Source organism: Lepisma saccharinum, chromosome 1 (genome assembly GCF_977018435.1).
Source record: "Lepisma saccharinum chromosome 1, izLepSacc3.1, whole genome shotgun sequence".
Lineage (NCBI taxonomy): Eukaryota > Metazoa > Arthropoda > Insecta > Zygentoma > Lepismatidae > Lepisma > Lepisma saccharinum.
This window is the reverse complement of record NC_139229.1, coordinates 27,365,125-27,392,287: the sequence shown is the minus strand read 5'-3', so window position 1 is coordinate 27,392,287 and position 27,163 is coordinate 27,365,125. Positions and strand designations below refer to the sequence as shown.

The window sequence follows — 27,163 nt, the reverse complement described above, 5'->3', positions numbered from 1 at the left end:
GACATTTCTTTCATTCTGTGTGAATTTTCAGATTTATCCTTAGTAAAATATATTTGAAGATTACTCTCCCTTGTTCAAACAAATCTCACCCACGAAGATAATAAGTCTGATAATCTGTGATCATTGGTGTGGAACCGAGAAACCACTCCCCCGTCTCCCAGTGTTGCACGTACAAAAAGTTTTATCTTGCCCTCTTCCAGTCTTCTTCAACACGTTACGGCGTTTCTCAGCTTGTAATTATTCACTCGTGAAATAAATTATCGCGCGCGCGGTATTTCTTTGATATGCCTGGCAACCATGCAGCAGCATGAGAGAAGTTGTCAAGAAAAGGCGAGAAGTTCCTGCAGGGAAAAAACTCATCAACTGCGTACGTTCTAATAAGATAAAGTGTGCGATAAAAACAGTGAAGCCCAGCCTCCTGACTCATTTTGTTTATATCTGTAGTTCCAACTCTAATTGGAAACAAGATGCAAGACAAGTGTTTCTTTTAGAGCGTACAAACCATTTTAGTGTGTCGAAACTGTTGAAGTTTAGAAGGAAATGCATGTTGAATAAGTGGAGTGAACTTTCGTACCGGCTGAAATCATGCTGTAAACATCCTTGCGCATGTTATAGTCGTGAAATATTTTGTGAACATGGATACTTCCGGATTTGCGATTGCAAAGTACCTGTTGCTCTTCTTCAACGTTGTGTTTGCAGTAAGTGGCCACACTAATGTAGTTTTCTTTAATGTAAGCCTGTTTTCACTGCATTGCATGTCAAAATCTCCCAACAATTTAATCAGAGCTGATTACAGAGTGCAGCAGACGACAATTAATTTGGCGTGACGGAAGCGGCTAGTGAGTGACAAATGAATTGTCTTATCGAAGCGGTGTTTCCAGTGTCTCTAATAAGCTGATAAACTCTTATTTTAGTTCGTTTGCGTTTATATTTTTATAATCATTTTTTTCTTTACTTGTTTCATGCATGCTACGGAACAGTTATTTCTAGTCTTTTCGGGACTTCTGATGTACCTTGTTGCGAAGTTTTCTGCATAATTCAGTAGAGCGATTCTTCGAACGTCGGTCTCGCAAATGGGCGTGTCTGTCACCATGAACAAATTTCACGATTAAAACAAGTTCATGCGAACTGATGAAGGACTGAATTAGTTCATCACGGAAATAAACACGATCTCTCCAAGAAAAATTCTGGGTACGAGTCCCGGCCTGGACACGGATATTTTTTGGTGAATATCTGTTTCATCAATTCATCATCATCACAATAATTAGCCAAAAGTGGTATAAACTTGAAAAAGAAAAATACATATGTCGAAATAACATACCCGCACTACATTTGTTTGAAAGAGCATAGGTGCTCTCAGAAAATTTTTAAGAGAAATACATTTTGAATGCCATTATGGACAGAAAAAATGGAAATAATAAAATAAATTTAAAAAGGATGGATTTCTCGTCCCCATACTCCCGCCTTCAGTGTGTGTGTCCCCCTGTCTTTGTGTATGTGTGTATATATATATATATATATATATATATATATATATATATATATATATATATATATATATATATAATCCTTAGTAACATATGTTTGAAGCCCAAACTAATTAGAATAGAATGGTCTTTTTATTTTCTACTGAGCGAGGTTCAGCCTAGGGCTGCCCTACCACCACCAATTGTGTAACTTTCATCTTATAAAATTTCCCTAGAAGGATGACCCCCGTCCTTTTTTCCAAGCACTCCAGAATAGGAGCAAATATAGAATACTGGAAGTATCTTCAGTTGCTTTCAAATTCGGCATACTCACTAATTTTGACCTCGTAATCACGAATCGGTACTACTTTACTATACCTGAGACACCTGGGAATCATTTCTTTCGCACTTTTTTACATTGCTAACGTACTATTCTGCATTCCGGAACACTTATTTAGGTGAAATAATTGAATTTGTTAGGAAAGTAATGTATATTTCTTACATTTACGAGTACTTACTGTTCTTGTTTATTTCCACACACAACATGGCGATAGCTTCCCGTTGATCGTTCCTTGAGCCAGTAAAACCATTGACGTTAGCCCAAAAATTCACGATAGCCCCACAAACCATCACGGGGACGAGGTATGCCTACTAGGTTAGTTAAGGCCTGTTAGGTTTGGTTCCATTAGCACTCCTTTCGTTCAATTTAGCATATACGGACAATACGAGAGCGTATTGTGCTCTCATGCAGGAAGCAAATGGCGGCAGCAGCAATAGCACGTCGGAAATACATTTTCGTACAAAACCACATGCATTCGCATTAAAATGAATCAAAATTACATTCCCGAACATCAACAATGCTACAAAAAATGATTTGCGTAAGTACTTTCTCCTGTAAATTTGAAGAAATCTGTCTCAGGTATAGTAAAGTGTTACCCACGAATCTGCAGTTAAAATTTGGCGGTCACGTCTAGAAATTGCAAAATAAGTCGAAAAAAATGGGTTCGTGAACAGAGTAAACACCATCGATTTATGAAGAAAAGAACTATTTTTTGCAATGGAAAGCGTTTCAAAACTATGTTTACGATCACATTTAATTTTTACTATGCTTGCCTAACCTAACCTTACGTGAATGATTCGTGGGGTAAACATATTTTTCAACTTTACGCAACATGCCATTTTCTCACATGCAAATGAACGCTCCATACAATGGATCTCAATTATTGCACAGCACTTGAGCAGTTTTGTGTAATGACTACGGTAGCAAGACCGTTGTGCAGAAAGGAAGCCATCTTCATATCAGAAACATGGTTTCCATGTTATTGCATAGCGGTAATTGACAAGATTATTTCGCAGTTTGTAGACGTGACCACCAATTTTTAACTGCAGATTCGTGATTACGAGGCCAAAATTAGTGAATATGCTGAATTTTAAAGTAATCGGAGATACTTCTGGTATTCTGAATATATACCCCAGAATAGTACACCCAGGCCAGAGACATATTTTGCAGTGATTTATCCATACACCCTATTCCCTAACACACCTTAACATTTCCTCAAAATGTTGGTACTAATTTACTATTCCACAAACCTTCATTTTTACACAAGAAACTACTTACGGTAATAAGTTCCTGTAGCATTGTCTAACATCCGAAAGGCACGTATACCTTTGGAGATGATCATGTGTCATGCTTGTGTTTTGTTGATGTTCATTGGGATGCAGTGTTTCCAACCTTCTATGTTTGCAACCAAAAATACAAACATGACGTGTCGTGGATGTGTGGTAAAATTCATACCAGGAGCCCCACAAACCATTGACGGATACCCCCAAAAATGATTCACGAATATCTGCACAAACCATTTCCGGCAAGGTTAGGTTAGGCAAGCATAGTTAAAATTTTGTTCGTAAAATAATGCGAAGAAGTAAAAAAAATTAAATTATATCAGCTTTCTTCACGAGTGTTTTTTGGGTTACGAAGGTTGGAAACACTGGATACCGAATGAAAATCGACAAAAAACAAGCACGATGTGCGATTATCTACGAAACTGTACGCGCCATACTGTGTCATACGCAAGTGAGACAACATAAATAAAGAAGTACTCGTAATGTGGAAAATTGACATTACTTTCATCAAAAAAATGTGAATACACCTTAAAGAATTTTCCACGAAGCAGATAGGTAATTAGGAATGTTAAAAGTGACTAAACAAAGAAGTTACAGGTGTTTGTGGAATAGTAAATTTTTACCAAAATTTTCACAAAGGTCCAATTTATGTTCATTTTAACTAAATTTACAGTTACCCCCTTCCCCCCACCAGATGAAAAATTATTGTGTGTAAACTCTTTTCATGTCAGATTTGTTTTAATTTTTTTTTTTTAGGATAGAATGTAGCTCAGGTAAATTTTTCCTTTTGCTAGCTCTGATGTGGTAGAAGTTTTCTAAACAATTACCATGGTGTAAGAGGTTTCATTTTGAGAAGGCACCAAAAGGTCAACCTTAGTTCCACGTATACACCCTGATAACTTGCAGGCCAAGGAGGCCCTAGCATCTGGACCTATGTTCAGTATAACTCTTTGTAGGGTTGTGTTTTGTCCATGTATGTGATGAGTAGACCTCGGATTTTTAGGTTCCGAAAATGGGCTCTAAAAATCGTAAAATAGGTTTGAAAAATCCTCAAATAGGTCCTAAAAATATTAAGTTAGGCCCGAAAAATCCTGAAGTAGGTTCAAAAAAACTTAAAATGGTTCAAAATTCCTGGAAAATGCTACTTAGGTATAGTCACCTATATCCTGAAATATGTACTACCTTGGACAAAGTTATGTGTGTTGCCTAACCATACGGCAATGGAAGAAGTTACCATTGGAAACTTGGTTTTAAAATCCACTCTTCGCCTTATAGTTAGGCAACAATCTGTTTTCATGGTATCCATAGTCAAACTCATGAGGATCATCTTGCTGAAAATAATCCTTCAACAAAAACATAGTCAGTGGTGCAAAACTTCAAGGCTGAAATGTTAGTTAGTTATGCGAAAGTGAGCAAGACCACACAGATCAGACCACTTTGGATTGTACAGGTAACAGTGGCACCAGACATTTTGCTTTGTTCAGAACTTTGAAAAATCACCATGGACTTAGAGGAAGGAAAATCGACAGAAAGTACGTTTCAAACACATTCATTATTGAATTTTTTCATGACTAAACAAAGCAAATGCCTTTGGGTGATATAAAAATTCTGTAAAACCTTTAAAAAAAAAACCTAAAAAAGGCTTGATTTAGGCAAAAAAATCTAAAATAGGTTTTTTTAGGCACTATAAAACTTCATCAGTTGTTGCATTTTTTAATCAAACGTTGACATAACTTATTATTTCTTACATACCTGTAAAGGAAAAAATTGGTTAAAAACCTACAATCGGAGGTGAGTGATGAGAGCCCCTGTACAACCTCAACTTTTAACCTGGGAAAGGAAATTTTAGTCTAAAGAGATACATGTTGTTTTTAGTTATGGTAGAGGCTTTATTACATACGTATAATGTGATGGAAGCAAATAGCCTAAGTCCTGACACAACCAAAATTTTAAATTTAGTCAACCTTAATAGTTATAAACAATATAAGCAGCAGATAACATTCTTTTTTTTTTTTTCAGATTTCTGGAGTAATTTTGGTGTCCGTCGGTGCACATACATACAGCTATGTGCATGAAATGGAAGAATTTATGATCTCAAGGCTGTATTCTTTCCCAGTATCCATGATAGTAGCAGGAACCTTGGTGTTTTCCATGTGTGTGCTTGGATTCTGTGGAGCTGTGCGGAGATCTTCTATGCTGCTTTATGTGGTAAATATATATTATAATATGGATTTGATTTCCCGTGATGTATAGTTGAGTCTTTAAAGTCGATTAGGTCTGATGATATGAACCAAAACTTATTAAAAACATCACCATTTTTAATAATTTTCTAATTTTGTCTTGTACTGTTCTACTCTATACATGGCTGTTGTAATAGCGAATGTCAGTTATCATAATAATTATTATAAATTCTGTGTTGAGGTCTCCTGGTAATAATGTATATATTTCACTTTTTCATGGCTCAGCAGAAGCATCGTATCTTTATAATGTTAAGTTTATCATGGCAAGGGAAATATATAATAATGATGGAAGAAAATACGTAATAAACATCCTTTGCTTATCCAGGACTTGAACTCAGTATTACTAATTTCTCCCTGTGCATGTAAATCCTTAAAGACCCATGGAGTAGTGTTGTAAATTGTTTACATAATAACTTTGTAAACATGTTAGAATGAGCTTCCGCAGGAAAATCGCCCCCCTCCCCCCCCCAAGCGTAATTCCTGGATCTGCCACTACCACCTTTCATCTGTTCTTTCTTTCCTTCTATCTTCGTCTTTCTCTACTTTGTGTTTCTTCTATTTTTTTCTTCCTTCTTGCTCCAATTCTATTCCTTTCCTCTCCCTCACACGTACTTCTTATATTCCTGTTCCTCTCTCTCTCTCTCTGTATCGTAAAGTATTTCTATTTTTTGATGTCCTTAAAGATGGTGTGACAATTTTTAATATATATCCCTTTTGGGGGCATCATGAACCCTCAGTTAGGTGCATGGGGTACCAAATGTCCCTCATCAACATTCATTGCAAGATTGCAACACTGTGAACTATATTGCATATGAGTGCTTTTATGTAGTTGACAGTTCTTTCATCATCTTTGTTCTAAGCCCAGTTACACAATTCTGCTACACTTCTATGCCAGTTAATGCCAGTCGCATGCTTGGGTTATTGTTGTCCCCCATGTGCCTACATACGCAACAAGAAATTGTATGTGTGCAAATGTTCTGTTATCTTTCCAATGCCTTTCACTGAGTCAGTGACACCTCCCTCCCTCCCTCCAGTTCAGTGCTTTGATTGAACGTAATGGGTTGCTTGTCCATGTAGGATAAATGTTATCTGTGTTATTGGATTAAATCAATCAAGACAATTAAATACGTCAACCAAAATTTTGGCATGGTTAATACACGAAGGAGATATTTGAACTTGAAACATCCACAAAAATAATGGAAAACACAACTGTGAACAAACTGTATTGAAGCAGATTTAAAAGTTTGTGTGCAGCTACCGTATGTTGTATTATAGGTAATGGTAAAGTTCCCCTTGCATATCCTGGGTGGCTACTCATGGGGAATTCCTTGAATTCTGGGAATTATGCATGAATATTTGGCTCTGTAAATTGTGCTCCGTAAATGTTAAAAAATCACCTGATGGCGCAGTGTTAGCATCGTCGCCTTATAATAAAGGGGTCCTGGGTTCGATACCTTGTGGAGGCACATAGTGGTTCGGTAGCTTCAGTCCCAATTAGCCTTTCTGTGCATAAAGTGGACTTAAAACACCAACTGAATCAATCAAACCATATCCCATTGAATTTATAAATGTTCTGAGGCAAGTTTTTAACAAATTTTATTTTTATCAAGGAAGGAAAAGAAAGCTACGTGAAAAATTAAATTGAATTATCTTGATCCGTTTATTGTCCTTTGTAGAACAATCTCTCTGATAGACGGAAGATTATTGCTGAAGTTGAATAGGTAAATTTCAGCTTGAAATCTTATACAAGTAACAATTTTTCGTACATTAGTATATCCCGTAACATTAGTAACTTGTGTTTATAGATGTATTTTGAGTGAATATGTGAAATCCAAATGTAAACTCCGCACCTTAAATTTAATGTTTGAAATATGCATATGTGCCGTTTATTTGAATTGATTTAGAATTTTTGGGTACATTGGAATCACACTGAACCTTTATATTGTTAATATACTTGTGTGTGTATGTGTGTGGGTGGTGAGAAGCGGTAATACGTAAGGTTGAAAAAGAGAAAACATTTTCTGGTGACCTTGATTTTTTTGGAAAATTCACCTTGATACTGGGAATTATACATGAATTTTATCATGGTCCTAGAGTGGCCACCCTGATACAGCACCGTGCCATGAAGGCACATTCAGAGGATATGTGGGTAGGGCCCAGCATATTCTTTATCTCGGCCATTTTGGAGAGGTGATGTGATCACAAACAAACTCCGGCTGCCTTTTCCCCCCAGGACCCATTGATTTGAGGTTGGGCAAGTTCCACATCTGCTTTATGCAGGGACAAGACTGGAAAAATTCCGAACTTAGATCACCCACCCTAAGATTTGAACCCGGGTCTTGTGCTTGGCAGTCAGTCAGCCTGTCTACTTTATTTTTTACATAATAAAAGTTGATACGCACCCACTTATTGTATCATTTTAAGTGTTTGATATGTTTAATATGTTAATTGTCTGTGATGACGTAATTTGTTTTGTTCAAATGAGTAGTCTGTTATGGTTATGGACTAACCTTAAAACATTCGATTGTGGGTTGTTAGGAGAGAGATATGATGGATGTTGCTGGAATAATGGAAGTGATTTTGGAAATGTGAATGTGTTAATTTGTGTAGTGAAGAAGTATTATGATCTTAATACAATTTTGTTTGTAATAAGAAGTTTAATTGTGAGTGCAAGTGTTATATATTAACATTAACTGACATCTAAATATATTTTGTGTGTGCGAGAGTTAGCAAGGTTTACGTTAACATATCCTTATCTGATTTCCCACAACCTGAGGGCTTCAAAGTAGGCTGATAAGTCTCATGATCGCCGTTGAGGAATAAATGTAAGTTGATCCTTTGAGAATATTCCGGGGAACGTAACAAAGTAATACCGCTAAGCAGTAGTTTTTCCAACTATTTCCTTAATTTTCTCTTTATTATCATTGGGACAAACACAAATATCCACGTCTGAATCAGGATTCGAACACAGGACCCCCGGCATTGCAGCATGCTGTGCTAACCACTCTGCCACGGAGGGTGACTAAATGACCACAGCTATTAAGCATTAGTATAGTATTACAATGCACAGCCCTGGGAACTGATCAGAGATCTATTAACCGTTACACCATCCAGCAAGAGTAGAATCAAACTGTTGGTCAAATTTTTCAGAACATAGTATTTTAGATAATTTAATTATTTGTCCCGCACTGTGGCTGTGCAGTCATGCTTTGGGCTCCAGCTATGGCATGCGTGCGGGATTGAGTCTCCTTGGGATGTGTATGAGACTGGCGAACACTCACCATCATGTTAAAATTTGGGAGCCACGAATGAGCACCGTAACCAGGTCATGAAAATCTACGACGACGACGACTGAGGGTTCGTCGTGCTGACCACATGTCACCCTGTAATTGGTTTTATGATCTCCCACCTTGGAGTAGGAACAGGTGGGAGTGTGGCCAGCAGTCGGTATGTAGGCCTGGCCCCTCAATGGTCTGTTGCGGCATGGATTATGTATGTTTTTAGTTTAATCATTTCAAGGTGTGAGACCTTGTCAATTCTTAACTATGTTAACAGAAAATATTAAATGGTTTTTGATTCAGTGAACTAAACCAATACAAATTGAATGTTCCAATATATTACTATGAGGGGAAAATGTATTTCATTTTCAAAATATACATATTTATAAACATAGCATGAAAACCCCAATAAAACCCAGTTTTGTCCAGGTTTAATCGGGTTTTATCTGAAAAAAACAACCTGAAACAACCCGGGCAAAATCCCAACCCTGATAATAACCAAACGTTCTTGAAGCATGTATTCAGCCATGTTGAATTGTCACAGTATACTAAACACAAATGACAACTAGTGACAGTTGGGCCCAAAGGAAGAAATACATGTTTTTTTTTTGTTTCAGCTAAAAAACTGTTTTACCAGGCAAAACCCACTCAAATGTCAAGATGAGGACAAATTGACGTGGGGATCATCTGACCCCTGTGTCCCCCTCCGATTTCCATGAAATTTGGCAGGTGTATAGAGAGGCCCTATGCCCCCTGTTTCTTCCTATGCCATATTTACGTGGTTTCGGGGTCAGATCCCCACTTCAATTTCTCCTCATCTTGATATTTGAGGGGGGGGGGGCTCTATACACCTGCCAAGTTTCATGGAAATCGGAGGGAGAGACTTAGACCTCCCTTGTAAGTGTATTAATTACTTACAAATCGCGCACATTCACTATATATATATGTGTGTGTATGTATGTATATTATATACTGGGTTTTCATGAATGATTGTCGGGGTTTCCTCATTGTTGTAATCGATCTGGGTGAATGACACGGTGAACACAAATGCACGATATTGTTGAGAAACTCAACACGTTTTGTTCCTTATTTGTTTCATAGACCCCTGTTTCTCGATTCTGCCGCCAGACGGCAGTTTTCCAAAATGGCGGATATTACTAGTGAGAAGGCGTTCTGTGTCCTTGAATATCACGCAACGAGGTCCGTTGCAGTTGTGCAACGACATTTTTCTGCACAATATCGAAAAGATGGACCGACAGACAATTCGATTAGAATGTGGTATGCACAGTTCAAAGAAAAATGTTGCATTTGCAAAGGCAAGAGCAGTGGTCGACCATCAGTGTCGGAACATGATGTGGAGCGAGTTTGTGAATCCTATCTATGGAGCCCGAAAAAATGGATTCTTGCTGGATCCAAGGAACTAAACATTCTGAAGACAACATTATGGAGTGTTCTACGAAAACGGTTCAACATGAAACCATACTGCCTAAGTCTGCATCAAAAGCCAACAAATAACGACCGTCATGTACGGGAAACGTTCGCCAGCGATATGCAAAATCTCATGGCTGACAATGACAATTTAATCGAGAATTTCGTTTCCACTGACGAGGCGACATTCCACCCAAGTGGAAAAGTAAACACACACACAATGAGCGCATATGGGGAACGGAAAATCATCATCAGTTTGTTGAGTTGAGACTCGCCTAAAGTGAATATTTTTTGTGCTGTGTCACGTGAAAATGTGTACGGTCCATTCTTCTTCATGGAGAAAACGGTTACAGGATTGACATTCCTGGATTTGTGGAATGGGTGGCTATTTCCTCAAGATTCTAAGACCTTCATCATGCAATTGGATGGAGTCCCACCTCACTTCCACTGTGAAGTGTTATCATTGCTCAACAGAAAATTACCACAACGTCGGATTGGGTGCGAGAGTGATCAGGATGACCTTTCTCTTTGAGATGTTTTCCCCTGGGGATACGTAAAATATACCGTTTACTATCCTCCATTACACACTACCATTGAGGAACTGAAAACACGCATAACGAATTCCATCAACAGTGTTACACGTGATATGCTATCCCGAGTGTGGCAGGAAATGGACTATTATATCGCGAGGCGAGCACATGGAACATTTGCGACTTTGTCATAAAAACTTGGTGAGTTTTCTAACATTTTGCAAAAAATTGCAAGTATCTATCTTTATTACGTAAAATACAGTGCTTGTTTGTAACTCTGACAATCATTTACGAAAACCCTGTTTATATATGTATATTAGCAGGTAACAATATGTTATAAACACATTCTTACTTTCGAAAGAAGTGCATGTGGGATGGAAAAACGAATCTGGATCTGAAAATTCCGGATCCGACCGGATTTTGGATCCGCCATGATCCGGATCTGGCCATCCTTAGAATATACCTCATTGCTGCAGATTTTGAAATTTTGCTAGCTACATTGCAAAAGTTTATAATGGCATGCTTTTTATTCTGATTTAAAGATACACATGATACAGAAAACACACAAACATTAAGGAACACATACTGTACTCATTATTTAAACAAAGAAAGATAATTAAAAATTTCCATAAGCGAACTTGAAATATTATAAAAAAAAACTGAATTCCAAAATTCAGGTGTCATGGCGATAGGACACCCTGTATTTTTCTACCCCTCTTGGTAGGTATGTGTTAGTGACAAAATTGAACATGGCACAGCTTTGGTTGTTACGCATTAAGACATGTGAGAGAGAACTGTACCCCAAGCATGAGACTTATGTTTACTTTATAATATTACATCAACAGAAGGCTATTGCACTATCTATATTTTATTCATGATCTGCAAACTGAACATAAACCTGCATACTTATTTGTAAAATTATGTAATCACAACACAATTCACAGATACAAGACACGTCATCACAACGAACTTGACATTCCTCACCATTCGACTGTGCTATATGCCTCATCTTTTTCTATATCTGCCCCGAAAGCATGGAATGCACTACCAACAAATGTTAAATCTATAAAATTCATTAAGAGTTTCAAAATTAAATTGAAAGAAATGCTTCTACAAGAACAGCAGCAAACAGTAGCACATACTAGAAGTAAACTTGCACTCAACAAACGACAAAACACTCATATTCTATAACTGTAACTATTGGAATTTTATTACTATCTTCATATTATTATTATTATTTACTTAAAGGCAACCTTACGTTAACATTCACATTTATGTTTTTTCTTTTTACATTTGTGATTTTTAATATTTTTTTTCACATTTATATTATTTTATGACTAATATTACTGTAATGAGAATATTCGTAATTGTAGGTAATGTGAAATTGTTTATTTCTGTTTAGTGTAATCAAGCTTTCCATCTGTAATCATATATTATCAGATATATATACGAGGTAAAAAAAAAGAAGTAAAGTGCTCCCCTGTGCATAGCACCATGCCTTGAAGGCGTATAGGAGGTGTGGGGGTAACGCCCCACACTTCCTTGATCCAGTCGTGACTGGGGGTGATGTGATCAGCATCACGCCCCTGACCCCTTTACCCCCCAGGGTTACCCCAGGTACCCATGTTATTCGACGCTGGGTGGGTGCCGGGGCCGCTCCCATCATTAGAAAAGTTCCCGGATTTGAACCAGCCAGGGATTGAACCCGTGACCTTTAGCATGGTAGTCAGACACGTTACCGACTGAGCCACCGCGGCTCAGTTCTTTTTCATGACAATGCTCGGCCGCACACTACAGCTGCAATACAGATGCTCCAGCAGCGTTTTCGATGGGAGGTGTTTGATCATCCACCTTACAGCCTGGACTTGGCTCCCTCAGATTTTCATCTCTTTACACACATGAAACGCTGGCTAGGAGGACAGCATTTTGGCACAGACAATGAGCTGCAGACCAGCGTAGAGAATTGGCTGAAAGCACAGGCGGCTGCCATCTATGGCCTGGGTATTGGAAAGTTGGTACCACGCTACGACAAATGTCTAAATCTGGGTGGCGACTATATAGATAAGTAGCTGGAAGGTGTAGCTAAATGTGGCAAAAAAAAATAGCCCTCGTATATACCCGGGTGGACCATAAGTCAGTTGTCAAAAATGCATTTGGTGCAATATGAAAATACAAATGTAATTTACAACATAGGTATTACATCCTATACATGTAGTGTTCAATTAACCTACAAAAGGTGCTCAAAGTGGTTTCCATGCTGTTCTATGCAAACATTGCATCTGTTCAACACTGATGTACAAATTTTGTCGGAAATCTTCCTGCACTGTAGGTTTTCAAATGCTGATTGGATTTGTTCCTTCAGATGCTCAACATCACAAATCTTGACGGAATAAACTTCATTTTTTAGTACTGGGATCTGCTTCTTATCGGATTGCGTACAACTCGTAAAATTCAATATGCCTATCTGGAACATCTTCATTTAGGCCTTGCAGTAAAGTAGGCCTATATGGTCTCAATTTCAGTGTTTTCTGCATCCTTCGTAGGCTAGTTCTTGCAATTCCATACTCATTGCATGCTTTTCTTTGAGATTTTGTCGGTGATTGCACAAAACATTGTGCAACAACTGACTTATGGCCCACCCTATATTTATATGTTCTTATGTAGCTTATGACAAGGGTTAGGTGGTAGAGCAGCCTACGGCTGAACCTTGCCCGCTAAATAAAGGAATTATTATTATTATTAATAATATTATTATTATTATCACTTGGAAAGTGCAGATTGTTGCTAATCTAAGAAGGGAGACAAAGAACATTCATCTTGCATGCACAGTATAATTCACAGTGTATTTCATACCTTGAAGACAGTTAAAAGATTGGAGGACAAGTGTACCCCACGTGCCTAAATATGTTACAGAAAATGACATGCCTAACTGAGGGTTAAAAAATATTTAATACGTTCCTTCTTGGCACAGTACAACAAGAGCTGGGTAACTTTTACAACCACTGAATATTCAACAGCTAATAAATGTGTACTTAGTTATAAATTACCACATGCCTGTTTTCTTCTTATTTTCAGTATGGTGTTATGCTTTTTGTGGTTTTCCTCTTCGAGCTGATTGGAGGAATTGTAACAGTATTGACCACAGATGGCCTTTTTGCAGCGTTAAAGGGCAGTGTTACGTTGCCACTTGATAGATACGTCATAGAGGAGGCTTACAAAAAATCCTGGGATTCCATTCAAAAGAGTGTATGTATTTTGTTTGTCTTTGACAGTCACTTTTGTTTTTCTCAAGCTCATATGCCTGTGTATTGAATTTTTTTTTTACTTCATCAGGATGATACAATAATGCAAAATTGTTAGTGGAACATCATATTGATTATTACTAATTATATATTATTAATAGTGCTTCCCCGGTGATGCAGTGGTAGTGTCATCGCTTTGTAATCAAGGGGTCCCTGGTCGATACCCGGTGGAGGCACATAGTGGTTCGGATCTCACTTTAAACTTTAGGTCCAGTTCCGATTAGCCTTGCTGTGCATAAAGTGGACTTAAAACATCAAATCAATCATATATTATTAATAAACAACTTTAAATGACAGCCAATAAAATTTTGAAATAGCAACCAGCAACCTGAACATGTCAATTGTGATTCGTAGGACATTACTTTTTCTAGTGTGTTACCAAAATGCATTAACTCGAGGAACTGCATTTAAAAGAAAAAGGTGATATTTTCACAAAATATAGTGAAAATCGTGAGCTACTAAAAATAATGTAAGATATTAAATGTGCATTATTTTGCAACTTAATATGCATGTCAAATATGTTTAATGATTTTATCAATTTATAAGCAATTTTGGACAGTGATCAACATTGTTTTTTTTTTTGTTAAATTATTGCCTAAATTAAGGTCTCTGTGTTTAGGACATACAAAACATATTTTTTTTATTATTTCAGTAAAGGGCATATTTAGAAGGGGCATTCAGAGGGTCTGGACCCCCTGTGGAGTTGCCACATAGTAAAAGTGTATTAAAAAAATAACTATTTGTTTACTGTCTGTTGTGAATCAGTTTAATATTGATATTCATCTATGAAAATTAATTCATAATTAATGATGGTAAATAATAAAAAGTAAAAATTATTAATGTATCTGTGACTTGGAAGATGACGCGAAGATATTTTCATCAGCTGGAATAATGATCTTTCTTTTATTCTATAAATCTAGCAGTTTTGTGTTAATGCCAAAATAACAGTAAACTGCAAGATTTATAGAATAAAGAAATATTGTTATTCCAGCTGATGAAAAAATCTTCGCATTAATCTCTTTGACAGAGAAGTTTATTTTAAAACAAATTTTAGTGGTCTTAATTAGAATTAAGGTGAATAATGAATTATGCTGTTATATCTATATTGTACAGGATGCATTTACTTACTACTATAATAATAATTAGGCCACGTATTATTTAATAATAATAATAATAATAGTAGTAGTTATTATTATTACATGTGTGACACTTGGTTCTGGCAAGGACTTCTCTTGAAATATATTTCTACGCGGGATAGTCAGATAATAAGTTTTCTGCATGTGTATTTCTGGAAAGTGGGAAAATTTTGGGTTTGTAATATGTTGTGGTAATATGCATTATCCTTCTTTCGTCGTGTGTCACATGACCATCTCCTTGCAGAAGTGCCAGCATACTGCTGTGTTGAAGACAGGAAGAGTTAGGAAGTGTGTACCCGGCTGGCATAGAGAACAGAGGTGTATTGCAATCGTGGTTGAAGTGCGAGCTGTTGTTCTCTATGAATGGGTGGGACTTTCGGTATGTCATGTGATGAACAAATAAGAATTAAATTAAAATGATTTTTCTCAACATTGAACTGAAGTCTCTTCATACATAATAGGGCATGCAGTTTTACAAATAGGATTTCTTGAAACTTGTAAAGCGGTATGACAAGTGCCTGAATGTTGCTGGGCACTATGTGGAAAAATAGTGGAAAGATGCATCTTTCTGTTCATGTCATGTTCTTTTGCCAGAATAAAAACTCTCTGCAGATGGCAGACTAAGGAAACTTTTTTTTCGACTATCTCTCATAAATATGTGCCTGGTATCAGTTACAATTTCTTTTATCACATGAAAATGAGAACCAATGAATGAAAGTTGATACCATTTTTTTTTTAATCAGCCAAAAAATCGAAAAAAAATATGCTCCTTTTTTTTAAAAATATTTTATTCTAGAGCAGTGTAATTTGACCAAATATCAGGAGGGGCCTGGCCTAGGGTACCCATGTCTTGCTGCACCTGTACCCCTACCCCTCTTTATGATATTCCCAAGCATGTCATGACATCATATGTACGCCAGCCAGTATTTTAGTATCTTACTCTATTGGCCAACTGCTACACTGAAAACAAAAATCAGCAATGGTTGAAAGTTGATCTGCCAGTAGCATATTGACAACCTTCTCTAATGGAAGGGGTACAATTTCTATAGGTTCATTGAAAGTTTATTGTCAATTTGGAAGTGATCACTTAATTTTAGGATGTATAGAGGATAGCCATTTTTTTTAATAATTGACAGTTCATATTTTTCATATCCAAATACAGTCGTGCCTCACACAACAAAAGTTCTGCATTATGAACCGCACACAAATATTGTGACACATGATTAACTCCTTAGCAGACATGTGGGGTACTGTACTGTTTGCACATGCAGAGACCTGTCTGGAATTCTTGTAAAAAACGATTGTTATAAATGCGCTAAAAGAAAAACCGACGAACAATGATTGAGGGATTAATCGATTTATTGAATCATGTTATACAATGAAGGAGCGATTCTGTACGTATTGTACATCCTGTATTTTCTGTAATATATAAATTAGTAACTTCACAGCATTTTTGTTATGGTGCCTTCCACAAGTCTCTTTTTGTCTTTTATGAAAAATTCAAGCTTAAATTTTAATGTCTAAAGTAACTTTATGGGATTTTTAAGTCATTTTGTATGGCCTTTTTTTTTCTTGCGCGAATTAACTTCATAGTCCTTCTTATAGGCTACATAAAATTCCCTAGAATGGAATTTTATCAAACTACTGCCTACTTTTTCGATCCATAATTCTGGAGAATCAGCAAGAAAGGTTTAATGTGTGTTTTATTTCCAGAAAAGTTGCTGTGGAGTTCTTGGCCCATCTGACTGGCATGTCTTGAATATACAAGTCCCATATGCTGTACCACCATCATGCTGTGACAGCCTTATTGTGGCTGGTGTGTGCTCGCCTACATATGTCTACAAAAATGGATGCCTGGATTTAGATGGTGTTACTAAGGCCCTCATGCTTTCTGGAGGAGTTGTGATTGGCTTAATGCTTCTACAGGTAACTATTATTTTGCTTATGGTCTGTTTGAACAAGCTTAATTTTATATCTTGCTTTTTCTGGTTTGAGGAACATTCTTGTGTTGGTGTCATAATTAGGAAGCAGATTTTTAGGTCCTAAGAAGCTGAAAAATATTTATTTTTTTAGTCTAAAACAGCAGAAATATGCGACTAAAAGTCAAACATGTTTTCATTCAAAATGACCGACTGACCAACACTTTGTCATGTTCATGCAAAGATCTAATTCTTTGCTCAGTTTCTTCGTAACACTGTGGGGGTAGTATTTACATAACGTGGATTCATCGGGTTGGAGAAATTGTATGTATTCGAATGAAGATGAAATTTGTGAAAGGGCAATTACAAACTTAGATCGATAGGACAGCCTAAACCCCCACACTGACCTTGTGTCTAGATGCCAGATCCTCGTTAGTCTGCAAAATGCACTCCATGGGCACAATGACGTAAGCATTCCTAGAATTGATTTGTATATCATTTTTTTTCCTTTTTTTCGAATAACGTGAGCTAAATTATTGCGCATTATGTGATATGCTCATTACTTTTCAGGAACACTCGCGGCCTTCAACTAGTTTTATCCTTAAACAAAATTGCAGGTTAGGATGTTAACAGATACTTCCAAGACAATATCCAAATAATACTGTCACATATGCAGAATGTAAAACATTTTTATTTTGTCGTTTCTACTACATCCCTGGAGAGTAAGGATGGCTGGAGCGTGATGCTGATCATATAACCTCAAAAATGGCTGAACTCATTGAATGTGCGGGGCCCTACAGCCACATCCCCTAAATGTTCCTTCATGGCACGGTGCTGTACGCTCGAGGAACTTTACCTAACCTTGACTACTACTAACTACTCATGGCAGGAATTTTTGTATTTTTGATCCTTCATTATGTCTCCATTGCTAACCTGGTTCATTCCCAGTCATGACAGCAATTAGTCCATGCAATAAAAATACGTCAAACTTAAAATAAAACACGTGTCGGCACGAGCACGCGCACACACACACACACACAAATACAAAGAGAGAGAGGGAGGGAGAGAGAGGTGGGGGTAGGAACACATAATCCTTCCACAAACTGCCAAGACTGCAATAGAAAGCTTGCCGGAAACAAGTTTGCGTGATGACCAAGTCTGCTACTGCCCTCCCCCACTTTCTTATATATACAGGAGTAATGAAAGGTTTCCAACTCGCTTCTGAGTTGGTAGGAAAAGGGAAGTACATTTCATTTGATCCCTTCTGTACTTGATTATCGTTTGGATGTTTACCACATTACACGTGGTTCACATGTTGTGAGTCATGTGAGTAAAACTTCCACAGTTTTCTTCATGTTGATGCGTTGACTGATTTTCTATCATAAATAGTAACGTCTTAATAACTATATAAAGTTGCACCATTCATTTTGAATTACCCAGTACATTGAAGTTGCATGAACAACACTTCTATAGAGTAGGGCCAACTTCCAAAGCAACAACAAAAATACATTTTTTATCTAAAAAATTGCTACCTAGTCATAATCATCAGAATTCATGCACAAGTTGTTACTCTTTTTTTTTTTTTTTTTGATCATTCATAGACAACTTGTACGCTCTGAGCCTTAACCTTTTATGTATAATATCGTGCACAGTTATGAACTCGCACGTCTAATTGATTTGCGTGGACCTCTCTGAAAAGCTTCCTTCACTGCAACCACTTTCTCCTCGCTCACATGCTTCTTACCACTGCCTTTCTTCCTCAACAAAGAACCAGTTTCCAGCAATTGTTTGTGCCATCAAACACTGTAATGACGATCGGGTGGTTCTTGTCCATATTGTTGCCTAAATCTCCTTTGCACTGTTGCAGGGGACTTTAATTCTGCAAACCAAAAACAGCACTCAATTTTCTGACGCACGGTAAACGACGCCATTTCACTCACTACTCAAGAACAAAGCGGCTCATACGCATACTCATGTTGCGTTGTTGTTGTTGCTATCTACTGGTAAAATAATTCCATGATAACCCCTTCTGAACACCTGTGCAAGGGTTGGACGATCTACGAGAAAGAATTATCAATGCATGTGCGTCTGTGACACGTCAAACATTGCGCAACGTATGATTGAGGTTGAGTACTGACTTGATGTTTGTCGAGCCACCAAAGGAACTCACATTGAGATCTACTGAGGTGATTACTGCAATTTTCTTTTGCTTATTCATAAAATTCTATGATCCTCTCTTCCAAATAAAGGTAGCCGGACATATCTATCACCAACGATTGCCGAGTTGTTCAAATTTCTTATTAGTATATTTTCATCCAGACACGCTGTATATTAGAATTTTTGGATACATTGGAATCACACGCACCCTTTATATTGTTAATATATTTCAATGGGTGAGAGAAAAATTGAACAGATTCTATAGAGTATATTTTTTTGGGAAATCAACGAAATAGTTCTTGGGCCAAAATAATGTATTAATTAAACAACTTTGTATTGTAAAATTATAACACAATGCTCTGATAATAATTCTAAAACAATACTTTTTGTGAATTTTTCATATGTAAATAGACACAGTCATTAAAACATCATGGAATGTTTTCCTTTTGGTTCTCACTTGAACGTAGCAAGCAATAAATGCAGTTTTTAAATATTACAGCCCAGTTATTATTTTATTTTACATTACTATGAATGCAATATAAGTGTTCTGAACAAATATAATGTTTACATTAACAATTCTCGATAGTAAGTTTTAAGTAATGTTGAACCTTGCCCGCTCAATAAAGATATATTATTATTATAACATTTTCTTCAAATAATGGTTAACCTGCAACATGAACGTAATGAATTGAAAAGTATTCTCCCTACACCACTTGCTAGTCACTATCAGAATGTTTGTCATATGCAGACTGCATGGATGTAGACCATGATAAAGTGATGTCTTACAACTCTTTGCAGTCGTCTGATACTTAATGTACAAATTTTAGCCACGTCCTCCACACTAGGAGAAATTTCAACTTGAATTTTATCGTGGTCCTAGAGTAGCCACCCCACCAAAGGCTCTGGGTTGGAGAGTGTGATGGGCAGAATCGCATCTGGAAGGAGGCTACCCTGGCCATGGAGTTCACACACTTGAGATGCTGTGTTTCCATTCCCAGCATCAAAGGATTTAACCTTCAAAGTCCCGTGGCCCTTATGCAGTTTTTACCTCTGTTCCAGGCCATTTAAACAAGTTTTGTAAGGTTTAGCAAAAATCGTTATAGCTTCCTTCCTATGGCAGATAATTTAGTGAAACAAGAAACATTTTACTATGAATAAAATGTACTTTGACATAGAAAAGTCGAAGTGTTGCTATCTGTATGTATTTGTTATTATTTGAGGCTTCAAATGTGAAAATTGAAAAGAAGAAAAGACAAAATTTTGTCCCTCCCCCCTCCTTGTTGAGTCATGGGACAGAAACAAATTTTATGTCCTATTTGCAACCACATGTCTACATTATAATTCAATACTTATTTTGTTCCTAATGCCTTTTGCCATCCGAAGAAAAAAATGAAAAAGAAACTAAGTGCATGAGTTATTTTCAACACAGATTGGCAACATGCACAATATTTTTTTCCAAATTCTCTAGCCATATAGCCGAACTCATGTTCACACAACACACACACACACACAAAAGTAAAAAAAAATACCTCTCACTACACTCCCATGATGATCAAAACACGAAAAAATATCTCACTCCACTTGCAAACACACGAAAACAGGAAAGCTTCTTGGACATTCATCGGGAATGGTTGGAACTATTAATATGCTGGAAGCAAATAAATGTATGAATCGAAGTTCGGTTCGAAAGAATACCATGAAGAAATTTAAAAAAATCAACCCTTTTTTGAAAAAAATTACCTTCAATTACCTAAATGATCCAGAGTATATGCAACTGCTTCAATTGTAGAATCCGTAATATAATCACTATCGCTTAATAATTTTTAATATTTGTGGAATATAGTTGTAATTGTCTTGGATATTAACTGAAAATTTTGTTTTGATTTTTAGCTTGTGGGAATTTCCATAGTGTTCCTACTCAATTATGTCATTCGTAATCAGCGTCAGAGGCGACAAGCAAAGAATGAGGCAATGGAACTACCCCTTGAAAGATAGAGAAAGGAAGTTTTTGTGGAAAAACTTGTTCCTGAACAAAATGTGATATTGCACTTCCATGTTTCTTAAACAACATACTTTATAATTCTAACAATATAGACTACAATGTGCTATAGTTATGCTTTAAATTTGTTTTGTTTTTGCTGGACTGACCATACAACCAAAGTCTGCTTGAATTTAGTCAGTGTGGTATGTGGATATAAAGTTGTATTTTTAATACTTATTTGTGATTATATTATTGTAACAAAGATTGTTAAAAGTTTTCATCATGGATGTATGAGTCATGCAAATGTATGTATGTGAGTATAGAGGTTGGAGTGAACTTATTCAGTTTATTTTGCAGTAAAAGGACATGTGTCAAAAATTGGCTAATTTGTAAGAGAGCAGTATGGGGTTAAACATTTTGGGGCTAGTGACAGACTGTACAGAAGGTTGATCCGTCTATATTTGTCCGATTTTAAACCTTCACCCCTGCTCACAGAATCGATCGATTTGAATGATTCAAACAGTAGGAGAAAGGCTAAGGCCTCTAGTATCGCACTAAGTTCGTGTGTGTGTGGTGGGTGCATCATGGCTCCCAAGGTGAACCGATTTTGGGAAGGCTACGTCATAGCACTTTTCCACCGCAAGTTTTCCGTGACACAGATTCAAAAACAGTGCGGGGAAGATGGATGTGCATTGGGGTTAAAGACCATCAAGAACATAATTAATCGACATAAACACCACAATGTTCCAGCACTTCGTTCACCCACAAAGGGGAGTAGAAAGCGACCGTGTACTGCGGTGACTCCATCTTTAGCTCGGAAGTTCCGTCGAATGGCCTTACAGGAAAACCATCCTACGCAACGTGTGATGGCAAGACGAGTGCACGTGGCACAGTCAACTGTGAACCGCAACCTACGTGGCAAATTAAAGCTCCGGATGGTGTTTAAAAGTCGTGGACACTTCCTCACTGCGGCCCATCTGAGGGAGAGAAAGACTCACTGCAGGCACCTCTACGAACGCCATCTATCCGGGGAAAAGTGGAAGTTTGTTGCCACACTCGATGGAGCATGGACTTATCTATCCGATTGTGGCAAAATTTGGGCCGTAACGTACACCCCACGAGGCGCAAAAACCCAAGACTACTAGAAGGAAAGGCTGGGGTCAGACACGCCTCTTTTCGCGACTGCCGCGGGTGTGACGTCATTGGGCGGACAAAACCCAGCTGAGTCTTTACCCCATATGGAAAGAAACGTGGAAAGGCTGATCTGTTTTGTTCTTTTCGCTCCTTTTTTCTTGTATTTCTCGATTGTTGGGTTCAGGGTGCGAAATCCTGGAGGGGACGAGGGGGATTTCCCCCCACCAACAATCTTGGCCACAAAAAAAAAAAACCCAAAAATTTCCCGGGGGAAAGAGTTTTTGTTATAACAATGAAAAGATAAGCAATTACTTTAAATTTCAAATATACTTTACTAAGAATAATATTGAAAACACACACAAATTAGTGTAGTTGTGAGTGTTGAATGCTTTCTGTCTCAAGAGATCATTAACAAATCTACATCAATACACACAGTAAAAGTAAAACAAGAATGCAAAACAATAATAACTATGAAATCTAATTGATTTATATTAACATAGTGCACAAACTAAACAAAAACTTTCACATAATAAAACCACTTCAACTGCCATAATTTATTAACATCTTTAACCGGTTAGTAAAGGAATTAGTTAGCTGCTTTACACTATCTGATATGTATGAAAGTAACAAATTAATTTCTAATTAATAATCACAATAATTATTTTAATTGAGTAATTTATTTTTACTTTTAATAACATTACAAATATGTACATCGTATAATTCACACATATGTTTGTGGGGAGGGGGGTTGTAGGTTACGAACTTTCTCCCTCTCACCAGTTTTCAATGATTTCGCACCCTGGTGGGTTGTGAGGTGTTGCAGTTCACAATGCCTTCAGTGAGGTGTTGCGATGTGTCGTGATCTCCGATGAAAAAATAAAAACAGCGGGCGACAATATATAACTGAACACATCGCATCTAACGAGACTTGTTAGTGGATTGCAATACCAGTAGTCTCATTACACAACATCAGGCTACCATACACTTCAAAATACACAACTTGCTATTTATATACGAGTGATGCTTAAATGACAACGTAGTTCAACTTCCGTCCTCCATTGTTCTATTATTTATTCAGTCAAATTTTCATCACAATCCCCCCCCCCCCCCAAAGTTAAGTGGACTCAACCAGCTTTCACATACCCGCCTGTAGGCACCCCTGTTCGACATTCCACTGATTATATATTCGTATAAGTATATAAAGTGACCCTCGACTTTCTTCAGTTCTATGTCTCAAGTTTTCGTTCAGTGAAAAGTTTTTTAAAGTGTGTGTTACATAATACACACGGAACTTCCTCACATTCCTCCCTGTGTAGTTCAAAGATTCATAAGACTCAGAATTGTAATCTGAATAAGGAAAATTAATTAAGAAATAAATACCAATAGTCGAAGCAAAGTTACCAAATTTGAAGAAGTTAAGTGAAAACAGCTCCTCTCTCACTCCTAAAAGAGAGCAATAGACGAGATTGTTTTCTTTTACATATTCAACTTATCCATAATTTTGGCTTTCTGCCTTTCTTTATTTAACAAAATTATTTTACGCATTCAACATATATATTTTTCTTTCTGCCCTAACAAAATGCATTACTAGGTGTATTAACCGCAATTTTACATGAAACTAATGTTTCACAGAGGAATGTGACGACATATAAACTACCGATAAAATGTGCACGTAAATGGCTGTATAATCCAACTGTAAGGACATACGTTATGTCGAATCCTAAGTAAGTCTGTGTATTCACTCCCAATTAGCTTCTGGGCATAATTACGGCTCTTTTTTGTTCATAATTACTGCTTTGATTCGGCTGCGAAACCGGAGCGTAGAGCGATCTGTCCGCGCGTGACGTCAAAGACCACGTGATCAGGTATGGCCCCAGCCTTCTACTCTACTAGTCTTGGCAAAAACCCATCCTGACTTCATCCGTCGGTGCAAAGCAAGTTTCGCGAAGGGATTTCTGGTTATCGCGGGATACTTCTATGACGGCAAGTTAACGATTCGGCTGGTGCCTAAAAACTTCAAAATCAACTCCGCATTTTATCCGCAACATATCCTCACACCAATTTATACAGACGATCTGCCCCGTTTGTATGGAAATGCAATAAATCAGGTCTGTGTGCATATGGATAAGGCCTCATCAGATACCTCTCGTTCTACACAGAGATTTCTGCAACAAATGGCGGCAGACACCGGCATCCAAGCTATTCCCTTCCAGGACATACCGGTGAAGTCACCTGATGCCAGTCCCATGGATTTTTGCGGGTTTGGCCTTTAGAAAAGGGCACTTGCATCTTGTCGTGTCACCACTGTCCGTGGCCTCTGGAAAGCCTGCCAGGAGGAGTGGCTCAAGATTCCCGTTCCTGTACTTCAACGGAGCCTCCTACAATGGAAGTTGCGGTGCAGGGCTATTGCCAGGACCCATGGTGATCACATCGAGGGCAACCGCTGGTGGTGCCGTGGTTTTTCCTAAAGTAGGTGAGATGTCAAAATAGGACACACATAGACGGAACAACCTTCTGTACACCTTTGAAAATTTTAATGTTTTACAAAGGTTTAATTTTATTTCAAGATGCGGAAAACCCAAATGTGTGAGATACTTAGCTGTGGAGTGTGACCAATGTACGTCCAATTCCTCGTATCCCTGACCTCTTTCATAACTTTTTTAAATGCAAATTGACATAGTTTTACTTAATCAAAAACATGTGCAAATTCAAAGATATTGATTGGTGTTTTAAGTCCACTTTGTGCACAGTAAGGCTAGTCAGGACTGGACCTACAGTTTAAAGTGGGATCCAAACCACTTGTGCCGCCATCGGGAAGGCCTGCAAATTCAAAGAATAATGTAAAATTACTACAAGCATCAACCTATCTCTTCCAATTTAACAAGAACATAAAATTACTATCAACATCAATCTCAACACTCCTAACCTAACAATGTAAAATTAATAATAATAATAACAACAACAATAAGGACCACCATCAGCACAACGAATCCCCAGTCATTGTAGGTTTTCTGTGACAGCGTTATGCTACTCATTCGTAGCTCCCCAATTTCAGCACGACTGTGGGTGTCCACTGGTCCCATACACAGGCTGAAATTTCAGGAGAAAAGTTGTTATGCTTCCCCCAGAGACTTGAAATTGCACGCATGGCTATGGTGCGGGTCAAATTGGTCACATATGCAAGAAAATTGTTGTAATGAAATTACATACATACCTTGGAAATATGCACTTCTCCCTACATGGCTGTAGGAGCGAAATGTGTCAAGTGGCATATGTTTTATGAAGCCTCGAGCAATAAAGTGAAATTACTATGAGCATTAATCGTAAAAAGAAATAAAACCTGACACCTGTACAATAAGCTGTTTCCGGATTCTTAAAGCATGGCTCAAATTCGGAGGGAAAATAGTTTCAACCAGTAATGGAGTGACCCTCAGCCGTTATAGGAGATTTCCGAGACCAGGTTACGTTACTCGTAGCTCTCCACTCGATGGTGGGTTACCACCGGTCCTATACACAGGCCAAAAACCCATCCTGGTTAGTTCTAGCAAATTTCGTTATATAGTTGCTGTGATAAAAATGAAAACCATATATCCTGCACATTGTAACATGCCATGCAGGCACATGGGACTCTGATCGCCGGTACTTTACCTGAAGCTGCCAAGTGCTCATCCAGTCCATGGAGTTGCACATGTTCATGATAGAATACGAATACAACTACTTCAGTTGCAATTCATATATTATGTAATGCATGCTGGAACTCGTCCCAGAAATATTCTATTATTAAGGCTTGCATCCGTATCTCCAAGACTATTAGTCTTAGAGAGTTCGGGATTTTCACCGTTGTCATTAGCATAATGTAGGCTACAATCCTGCATGGATTTCAATGGTTGTTTTCATAGAATCATTTTAGCCCAAAGATATCTTTGTAATTATTCTATTGTTTTAATAATTGTTCAGTTTTAATAATGTAGCTGCAGTAGCCCTACCCCCATATCCCCTAAATGTGGCTTCATGGCACTCTGCACATGAGTAGGTAGAAAACCCAAGTTCAACGGTCATCTTTTGAAGAGGGGACATGGCCTAATAGTAAGGATCATTCTGATTGTACAAAAGTTTGGCCAGGGGTGTGGCTAATCAGTCATTTTATGTCCTAAAATGCCCTGATTTGTCATGTCAAGGTGGGCGTAGCCCATATTGGGCATGGTGCCCTGGTTGGTTGCTGAGGGTGGTCCCCATGACACCATAAAACACACTGATTGCCTGGCGTCAGATTAGATGAAGTATTACCACAGTAGTTCTTTTTGAGGTGGCTGTGCACATATGAAGTTAATTGTACTTAAAAATAGTCTTTGATATGTTAAATTTTAAAAGTACTTACAATATGGTAACTGAAAGTAGTTGTAATTACAACTTGTAGAACATGTTCTCATGGCTGCGAAAATTTTCCTGTGCGTGGTGAGTTTCTTATTTCCTTCATATTTGTTATTTATATATATGAAGTGGAGTCTATCATCTGGAAGAGGGGCGGGGGAGGTCTAAGTCCCCCTGGAAATTGAATGCTGGCTGAATGTAAGATTTCTTACATATAATTTAATTACACTATCAACATAATTCTTTTTTAATATAATAAATTTATATAATATGTACATGGTGACTTTGCGTGTGGCACTTACAAAGCATGCTACTAGTGGCATGTGTGACTTGGGTTGGCCACATTTGTTTTAAACTCCATGACACAGCAACCCTTTGAAGACAAGGGCCTCATAAGCAGCTTTCTGGTGGGTGATGCATGAACAGCGCATCATGTTTCACCACTTCTCTTTCCTATATTAAGGAAAATAGCTTTCGAGTCTGTAGTGTGCTGTATCTTCTTTTTGAGTAGCTCCCCATGTAACTTCACAAACCTGTCACCACTGAAATTTTTGAGAGTTCCCAGTCAAAATCAAACCCAAGCACTAACCTTTTGACT

General features: G+C 37.6%; 1 protein-coding gene across 2 annotated transcripts; it reads left to right on the top strand.

The window, feature by feature from the left end:
- Positions 1-302: 302 nt before the first annotated feature.
- LOC145988238 (tetraspanin-33-like) lies at positions 303-21,396 on the top strand. Of its 2 annotated transcripts, none has more exons than XM_083123127.1 (5): positions 303-698; positions 5,109-5,297; positions 13,641-13,811; positions 16,717-16,929; positions 20,970-21,396. In XM_083123127.1, the coding sequence occupies exons 1-5, from the start codon at positions 636-638 to the stop codon at positions 21,072-21,074; spliced, it is 741 nt and encodes a 246-aa protein (XP_082979253.1). In that variant the 5' UTR covers positions 303-635; the 3' UTR covers positions 21,075-21,396. The 2 variants fall into 2 exon arrangements, with proteins under 2 accessions (XP_082979253.1, XP_082979316.1); XM_083123190.1 differs by lacking the exon at positions 303-698 and adding an exon at positions 910-1,225.
- Positions 21,397-27,163: the final 5,767 nt, after the last annotated feature.

What these genes read in the sequence shown, in the direction of transcription:
- LOC145988238 (XM_083123127.1), top strand. Translation starts at nt 636, where the DNA reads ATGGATACTTCCGGATTTGCGATTGCAAAGTACCTGTTGCTCTTCTTC. An exon ending in TCTTCAACGTTGTGTTTGCA is followed by an intron (nt 699 to 5,108) that starts GTAAGTGGCCAC and finishes TTTTTTTTTCAG; the next exon opens with ATTTCTGGAGTAATTTTGGT. An exon ending in CTTCTATGCTGCTTTATGTG is followed by an intron (nt 5,298 to 13,640) that starts GTAAATATATAT and finishes TCTTATTTTCAG; the next exon opens with TATGGTGTTATGCTTTTTGT.